General features: G+C 45.6%; 1 protein-coding gene across 2 annotated transcripts; it reads right to left on the bottom strand.

Annotated features, from left to right (window-relative positions):
- Positions 1-447: 447 nt before the first annotated feature.
- Positions 448-8,514, bottom strand: LOC307211485 (uncharacterized protein). Of its 2 annotated transcripts, XM_079968134.1 has the most exons (5): positions 8,465-8,514; positions 5,430-5,596; positions 3,825-3,908; positions 1,935-2,096; positions 448-1,133 (listed from the first exon to the last, which is right to left on the bottom strand). In XM_079968134.1, exons 1-5 carry the CDS (start codon positions 8,472-8,474, stop codon positions 990-992), a joined length of 567 nt encoding a protein of 188 aa, XP_079824260.1. In that variant the 5' UTR covers positions 8,475-8,514; the 3' UTR covers positions 448-989. The 2 variants fall into 2 exon arrangements, with proteins under 2 accessions (XP_079824260.1, XP_079824259.1); XM_079968133.1 differs by lacking the exon at positions 8,465-8,514 and having other exon boundaries at positions 5,430-5,669.
- Positions 8,515-8,787: the final 273 nt, after the last annotated feature.

The raw sequence follows: 8,787 nt of genomic DNA, 5'->3' as shown, positions 1-8,787 counted from the left end.
AGAAATTCTACTTTATTTTATTTATAAAAATATCTATAACTCATAAATATACATATATATCTATAATAGTGGTGTACAATATAATTATATGACACCAGCTCATTAAAAAATCATAGTAGTATACAATCAAATCATTAAAGCATCATTAAATGGTAAGCTAAGAATATTAACAACAAATGACCAAAAGTGAATCTAATTAACCCTCTGAAAATGCTTAGCAAAACAGGCACCCCAGCAGAGATGATGATATCTCCTGGGGTGCTATTTGCCAGTCCTCCACATTCCAAATAAATAAGTTTTTCTCAAGGAGAAACCCACCAAATAAGCAAAGGAAGAGGTGGGTTGCAAGATGAATATGCATGGCTAAGGCTTTAACTGCAACCTAAAAAAATATATTTCCAGAGTCGTTTTGCTAATCAAAATATTTCCAGAGTCGTTTTTGCTAATCAAAATGTCACAAAATTGTGAGCCAGTGTTTGATTCCACAATGAAACAGGAGGAGGGGGGAATGAGGAAAAAGCTGGCTTTGTATTGAAGCTGTAACATCTGGTCAAAAATTCATGTTTGTTCTTTAGGGAGTTCTATAGGGAGTGGCCATGGAGACTGACTGTGCTTCAGAAGGGACCACTAAACTATTGTTGGGTACTGATGACCTTTGGGTATGTGCATATGTGGACTCTTCTTGCAGGCTGTAGATATTGGGGCTGCAATGATGAGTTTCTGCACTTCAAGATGCATGACTGCACCGCTGCCTCCCGTACACAGACACGCACTTTGAGACCCAGTTTTGTATAGAGTAGTGCTTGTACGTAGAACGCCTCCTGCACACACACATAGGCACTTTCCCTCTTCTTGCGAAGAGCCTCACGGCATCTCTACATCCCACCTTCTGAGCGAAGGTCAAATCATACATATGGAGGCTGAGGCAATCATGATGTACCTACTCAGTCCATGGTTCGGAGTAGGCACATGAATGTGCACTTGTCATCTCAGCTGCAGGAAAATTTGAGGTGCTCCAAATACTCCAGCAGCTCCTGGGCGAGGCGGGTTCCTTTAGTGAGCTCGTCCCATTGATCAGTGAAAGTCCAGGAGATTCTGCAGGAATCAGCAGAACATGGGGCTGTGGGCAGCAGCTGGAAATAAAAGGCATGAAGAACCTGAGTCAAATGTTGAAGCACAAGCATACAAATGCAGCATGTTCAGCATGCAATGGCACATGCAACTGAAGGAGGAGAGCATTCCACATCAGGAATGCCAACTTAAATAAATGGGGGGGGGTCCATGTAAGCCCCGCCCAGCATAATTGATCACAAGACACGGTGCACCATTTGAATGGTAATGTTCATTAACTTTTTGGGGAAAACCCCTCAAATATTTTATTGGGGGAGCAAAGGGACCTCGGTTGCTAGGAGTTGGCTCCTATGCTCCACATATGGGACTGTTGGGTCTCGCAATCAGATTAATAAACTAGGAAATCTGAATATTGAAGATTTCCATTATGTGCACCTGTAAGATTTACAAGTTTAAAGGATCAGTTAGGACCCAAAAGTAAGGTTTCTCTTTTCAGGATGACGGTAATGGGCAAATGGGGGTGCCCATCATTTCTCAGGCAGAACTCTAGTCCAATTAACAGCTAAAAGGCAGAAATTCAGTAGGCATTTCCTCCATTACTTTGTATTCTTGCTGGGGAAAGATACTCCTGTCACATTTGCCAGGAAAAGGGGGGGAAGCTGCAATACAACAGGGTGGCATTCCCAGTCCCACAGAGAAACATAGGAAGCCTGCCCAACTCTTGATCATCCACATCTATCTGTGGAAGAAACACCTTGGAATGGGATGTTTAATGTAACTACAGGTTGCTATCCTGGGAGCATCATATAACAACTGTGGAATGCTTGTTTTACAAGCAAGACCCGAAGGAGCGGCTCTTTTACCTTCATTTTCTTGACAGTGTTTTCCAGCTGGTTGAGGTACTTCTGGCAATATTCAGTTTGCCTATGGATGTTGGGTCTCAGTCTGCCGGCAACTGGTCTGATGATGCCTGCATAATGCTGGAAGCACTTTGTGTACTGACACAGTCTCGTGTCAATGGTGCCCTGTCATACAAGAAAGATAAACACCTTTACTGAGTAGTCTATTTAAGCAGCTCTGTGTAAAACGTGCAAAGATGGCCAGAGTGCATTTTGGAAATGTTAAGTGCAGTGTTCATGGTTTGTTAGAACTCTCAGATTCAGGACAGGGCTGAGGTACTGTGCTGTTAACAGAGGTGTAGAAGACAGAGTTTTGGAAAGTTGAGTCGTACCTTGGAGGTTGAAGGCAATCTGTTCTGGAAGTCCGTTCGACTTCCAAAATGTTCGGAAACCAAAGCACGGCTTCCGATTGGCTGCAGGAAGCTCCTGCAGTCAATCAGAAGCCATGGAAGCTCCATCAGACATTTGGGTTCCAAAGAACATTCACAAACCAGAACAGTCACTTCTGGGTTTGCGGTGTTCAGGAGCCAAAACGTCTGAGTATCAAGGCGTTCAGGATCCAAGGTACGACTGTATGTTTTTTGCTTCCACAACAGGACAAAACATGCAACACCCATTCAGATACTCTTTTCTATGAAACTACCAAATTCTTACCTCCTGTTGAAACTGGTATCCCTAAACTTTGTCCTGAGCCCATCTAGTCTAGCATCCTGCTCTCACAGTGGCCAACTAGATGCCTGTGGGAAACCTACAAGCAGACTCTGAGCGCAAGAGCATTTCCCCCGGTATTCAGAAGTATCGCTACCTCCAACTGAGGAGGCAGAGCCGAGCCATCATGGTTAGTAGCCATTGATAGCCTTAACCTCCATGAATCTGCCTTATCCTCTCTTAAAACCATCCAGATTGGGGGGCCATCACTGCCTCCCGGGTGAGGAAGTTCCAAAATTTAACTATATGCTTTATGAAGAATTACTTTATTTTATCTCTCCTAAATCTTCCAAAATTCAGCTTATTTGGATATCAGTGCATTCTAGTGCCATCTGCTTTGAAATATATACAGTGGTAGGTAAAGGTAAAGGTACCCCTGCCCGTACGGGCCAGTCTTGACAGACTCTGGGGTTGTGCGCCCATCTCACTTAAGAGGCCAGGGGCCAGCGCTGTCCGGAGACACTTCCGGGTCATGTGGCCAGCGTGACATCGCTGCTCTGGTGAGCCAGAGCCGCACACGGAAACGCCGTTTACCTTCCCGCTGGTAAGCGGTCCCTATTTATCTACTTGCACCCGGAGGTGCTTTCGAACTGCTAGGTTGGCAGGCGCTGGGACCGAGCAGCGGGAGCGCACCCCGCCGCAGGGATTCGAACCGCCGACCTTTCGATCGGCAAGTCCTAGGCACTGAGGCTTTAACCCACAGCGCCACCTGCGTCCCTACCTCGGGTTAAGTACTTAATTCGTTCCGGAGGTCTGTTCTAAACCTGAAACTGTTCTTAACTTGAAGCACCACTTTAGCTAATGGGGCCTCCTGCTGCTGCCACGCTGCCAGAGCACGATTTCTGTTCTCATCCTGAAGCAAAGTTCTTAACCCGAGGTACTATTTCTGGGTTAGCGGAGTCTGTAACCTGAAGCGTATGTAACCTGAAGCATATGTAACCTGAGGTACCACTGTTCTGCTTTGCAAAAAAAATGTATATTAGGCAAAGTTGTTTAAAAAGAAAATGCAAATTGATGTGGAAATGTGGAGAACGGAACATAATACTGAAATAATATAATGAAAAAGTAGGAGAAACCAAAATTGACAGATTTGCCCATTCCTGCCCTACACACACTTGCTCTTCCTCTTGCCAAATGGCTCCTTACCAGGTCGGTGGGCTGGGCCATAATGCCATTGTTTCTCAGGATGCACACAGGTCCTCTGAGCTCTCTGCCTCCATAACCATCGTCCTGCAAATTTGAAAAACAAAACAAAACTTGGATTCCGGAACTGGCCAAACCAATTTTAATTGTGAAAAAGAAGTTATATATTATTTGTCTTTCAAGCATTTGAAACTATTTCTACTATTATGAAATTTGGTGTGCTTCCCCTCCTCTGCTGAAACAGCTGAAAGATTTTATTACAACTTAGTATTCCTATACCCCCCCACACAAACTTTAGTAAAATGTTGAGAGCCAGTGCAGTCCTGTCAGCAGAGTTGCCTGTGGTCTGGACTCAACAATTCACCTGTAGACCAATAAGGGTGTTAAAGGAGTCACCATCCCACAAATGCAATAAGGGTGAAGGGACTTTACTTATATTTAGGATCTGATTCATCATCTCTAGTAGAGTCAAGAAGGAATGTTCACTAGGGTAGCAGAACTGCCATCCTTTGCAGCTTGTGGTTTGTGTTTTTCTTTTGAATCATCTGAAGTGGAGCTATTTGTTCTCCAAAATAACTCACTGTAGATTCTAGAGATTGATAGGCTGGAGGTGGAAACAGATGGGAGTTGTGAAAGAGGACTGAACCCAATAACCTCTTGTTTCCTTCCAAGGCTATGAATTGTAAGAGTGGGAAAATAATGGCCCATCACACAAGATTGTAGTGGGAAGGTCGAGGTACAAAGCTTAAAGGCTGTCAGTCCAGTACTGAACACATTCACTTGAAAGCAAGTCCCACATGCTTCAGATCATGCCTGACCTTCCATTGCTGATGTCCTAATGACTGCAGAATGTGGGAATAAGCAGGACTTTGTATACTGAAAATCAGGTACAAGCGAGACCTACAACAAAATGTTGCTGTGTGACATGCTTCTGCTCAAGGTTCCAACCACTCCAAGCCATTCCTATTCGCACTAAGTATTTTGTACCCCCCCAACTCAATAGCCAGGATTCCATACTAACTGAGTATGTTCAGTCCTCACTTAGCAATTTGGAGGAAGGTTAAACCCCCTTAATTTACTCCCCGAAATATTATTAGTTTTGCTTCTGCAAAACATGGGGCTGTTGATACCTCCCTCTTGTGTGTGGATGTTTTGGCTACTTATGCATGATGACTCAAAAACCTGAGATCATTCTTAGTATCTAGATGCTGCTGAAATGTAGGACAAATTGGTACTGATCCTGCCATGGAAGTCACGTGCACCACACAGGACACTGCCTGCTGCTCGGAAACACAGGAGTGCATGGCCAGCAGCATTAAGCCAACTAAATATTAGATTTTACGTAATTTTAGTCAGCGATTCCAGTCGAACCAAAATATTTGGATCTCTTTCAGCTGACACTCTAGCCCTCAACATCTGCCAACAATGCCAGTAACTCATGGCTGAGCTGGTCCAGTTTACCAAAGCACATTTCTTTGCGAGCCCCACAATTTTCAACATCTGGAATGGCTCTACTAAATTCTACTCTTAGCCGAGTGGAAGGAAAGGTCCTTTAGAGACAAAGGAAGGAAGTGACAGAGAAAGCAGGTGATTCATTCTTTTACATACCACTAAGGTCTTGTAAAGATCCCTCAGGCATTTCTTCAAGCGACTGATAATGGAAATGGCATTGGGCAGTTCCTCTGCACATGTCGGTCCGGCCTCAGTGGGACATCCCTGACTCAAACTGCAAAGCACAGTCATCAGTGACACCACCGATACAAATGTGTGCCGTCCTGTAATAAACATAAGGATTGCGTCATCAGACTTTACATTGAGACAAATTGTGCAGTGAAATGCTATTTCACACTTCTTCAAAAGGAAGTCACATGGCATTCACTGGAGTTTACTCTCAAGAGCGTATTCATAGGATGGGTGCTTTAATGGCCTTAATCTCCACACAAGAAGGCCAACATGGAAATAGTAAAGGTAGAATCCAAGGCAGGGGCGAATGAAGGCATCGTGACACCCGGGGCGGGGCGTCGCTACGTAGGGTGCACGTGCGGCATTGCTACTTACGATGCATGCACCGTACGTAGTGAGGCTGCACATGCACTGTACATAGCGCTTTGCCAGCAGCACCATACAGACAGATTATCAAAAGATCTTTTTTTTAAAGGGGGGGCTGTTTTGAATGAGAGAAGAATGCAGCTGTGAGAAGAAAAATTGATAAATATGTTGCCAGGCTGCACTTATGGGTTATTTCCTGCCATTTCCCCTCCAATCACCCAACAGACACTCCCCCAGCACCCCTCACATGAGAAACCAAAGAGACAGATTCCTGGTAGCAACAGGTAAGGGTGGGTGTCACACACACACACACACACACACACACACACACACACACACACACCCCAGTCCTAGGAATGTAAGTCAGGTAATGTGGCTGCAACCTGCCATGCATCAAATGGGACCAGGCAGAGTAACAGAGTGACAACATTTCCCCTCCTGAGGGGTAGCTGTCACAAGACATGTGAAGCTACTTTGCTTATTTGTGCCCAGAAGCAGAGACAGTCAAGAGGGACTTTCCCCCTCCGCCAGGCAAGAAGGAACAGTGGAATTCCAGCACCAATTTTTACTAGGAGTAGCTAAGGCCAAATACCTTAGTGAGGTCAGAGCTGTGGTGAAGTTCAAGTCAAGGCTCCCTACCTTGTCACATGCAGTGTCACATGAAGTTTCCTGGCCAAAATCTCTGAATACTTCATCAATTGAGCTCCCCCTCATACCAACTCATGCCCCTTCGGCTCCCCTCAGTGTGGAGAAGGCTGAGCGTGGAGCCAAGTATAGCACAGCTTTGGTGGCTGGCTCCTCCAGAGCGCTCGGCCTCCTCCAGATGATGTGACATCGCACATGCATTACGTGCGGGATGTCACATGCATGTGTGTGATGCATGTGACATCACACACACACGTGTTGCACATGTGATGTCATGTGCACATGGCATGCACCGGGCCCCCTCAATCTTGGGAGCAACTTGGCATCTCTGGGGCTGATCCAAGACATTTTGCTGCCTGAGGCAAAGGACAAGATGGTGCACACACAGACATACACTTCATGTACAGTAGCCAAATGGGCAGTCTGGTCCATGGGGTGGTGTCCTCTACCTTAAGGAGCGCAGGACAGGCTGAGTGGCACACACAGCTTCAATCTCCAACACTTCAACACTGCCCCTTGACCCTCAGCACCTGCTGGCCTGCATTTCCTTGGTATTCTAGACAAGCTATCACCATGTACAAAAGGCTATGCACACACCATACATTTAAAGCACATTTATAGCATATTCTTCCCTTGCCCAAGATTCCTGAGAACTGTAGTTTCCCCCTAAGAGTTACAGTTCTCAGCACCATTAACAAATTACATCTTGAGGGGAGGGGTGAGCCACGTGCTTTAAAGATACGTTGTGTAAGCGACCATAAAACCCCCACAGCTCTCATCATTCTAGGGAGATGTGAGTGGGTCAGATCATCAGCTTACAAAACCACAAATGCAAGAAATGGGGTGGGGGTGCAGACCTGGGTTTCAAAACAGTAATGCACTTCATGTTTGGGTGGGGGACCCAAAACCGTAATGACACCCTAAATTACAATTCCAACACCAAAATTCCCTAGAACTGCTCAGTCCTGTCCCAAGTCCAGAACTCCTGCTAACAAAAAATATGTAGAAGCATGGGAGTCTTGCCAGGAGGAAAACAAAATCCTCACTTCCATTGCCCACCCCCACCCCCCATGGCAGAGTTCCTCTGCTTTTACATTCCCACACCAAGAAAGCACCACCTGTTTAATTGCTACTCATCAGACAGTCACACAAGCCCTGCAACCATGCACATTTAATGCAATTTAAAGCTCATGGCTACCAAGCTACAATTCCCAGCACCATTAACAAGCTACAGTTCCCAAGAATCCTTGGGGGCTGAGAGGAATGTGCTTTAAATGCTCAGCCTTCTGTTGCTGAAAGCCAGGGCTCCCCTGCTCTAAGCATGCACAGCCTTGTTGACATCCTAGCAGGCCCTCAGGCATTCTCAACCTTTTTTTGTTTTTGTTTTTTGTTTAACTCATCACAGTGGGCAAAGCATGATAAACACCCTTGCCCCTTGTTTATACACAGGTCGACTATGCCCCAAAGGTTCAAAGAAAAATCTTGCATAGCAACAGAAGAATCCAGGAATCCAGCAATGACATCTCACCTTGGGTAGATTTTTTTAAAAAATAAAAACATCTCTGCTTCTACTCGAGCACCCAAACAAGAACCCACATCGCCAGTGCTGCCCAGTATGACAAATCACAGATGTGTTGGCAGCTCTGCTCCCACCACCGAGAGAACTCAGCACTGGAAGAGTTACAATCCACTGTACAACTTTACCTTGCTGGCTTTTCTCTAGGAAACATCCAGAACCTGCCCTACCTCCCATCTCCCCAAACACTTGCCTCAACATTTTGTCCCACTCATAACACACACACACACCACAGACCAGCTTATTGAAGAAGACTTTCCCTCCACTAGCTCAGCCCAGATAAACTTCTCAGCCAATCAGCCCATCTCTCCACACTGTCTTTCAAGGAAACATGCATGCAACAGAGTGCCCTCCAGCAGCCTCTACTACTTACGCTGCCTCATCCTGCTTCAAGTTAGATGCCTTTCCACTCCTTAATTGTCCCTCTACCTACTGCTTTCCCCGGGTCCTTATATCTCACCTGTTTACTGCTGATCACACCCCTAGTCTGACATCACTTCTAGAGAAAAGCAGGCTGTGAAATTCTGTGAATGAACAGGATGTGGGTAATGTAATTCAGCTGTGTAGAATGAACTCATTGGACACTTCTGAGCAGGGCAGGGCAGGGCAATCTATGGAGGTGTCCTGCGTGAGAAGCTGGGTCTGGTGGCAAGGATCATAGAATGTGGAATCATAGAATTGTAGGGTTGGAAGGAA

This window comes from Podarcis cretensis, assembly GCF_951804945.1.
Source record: "Podarcis cretensis genome assembly, chromosome: 1".
Lineage (NCBI taxonomy): Eukaryota > Metazoa > Chordata > Lepidosauria > Squamata > Lacertidae > Podarcis > Podarcis cretensis.
Note: the sequence above shows the minus strand (reverse complement) of the source record. Positions and strands in the feature narration are given on the sequence as shown.

What these genes read in the sequence shown, in the direction of transcription:
- LOC307211485 (XM_079968133.1), bottom strand. Translation starts at nt 5,609, where the DNA reads ATGTTTATTACAGGACGGCACACATTTGTATCGGTGGTGTCACTGATG. An exon ending in ATCTTTACAAGACCTTAGTG is followed by an intron (nt 3,909 to 5,429) that starts GTATGTAAAAGA and finishes TCAAATTTGCAG; the next exon opens with GACGATGGTTATGGAGGCAG. An exon ending in TGGCCCAGCCCACCGACCTG is followed by an intron (nt 2,097 to 3,824) that starts GTAAGGAGCCAT and finishes CTTGTATGACAG; the next exon opens with GGCACCATTGACACGAGACT.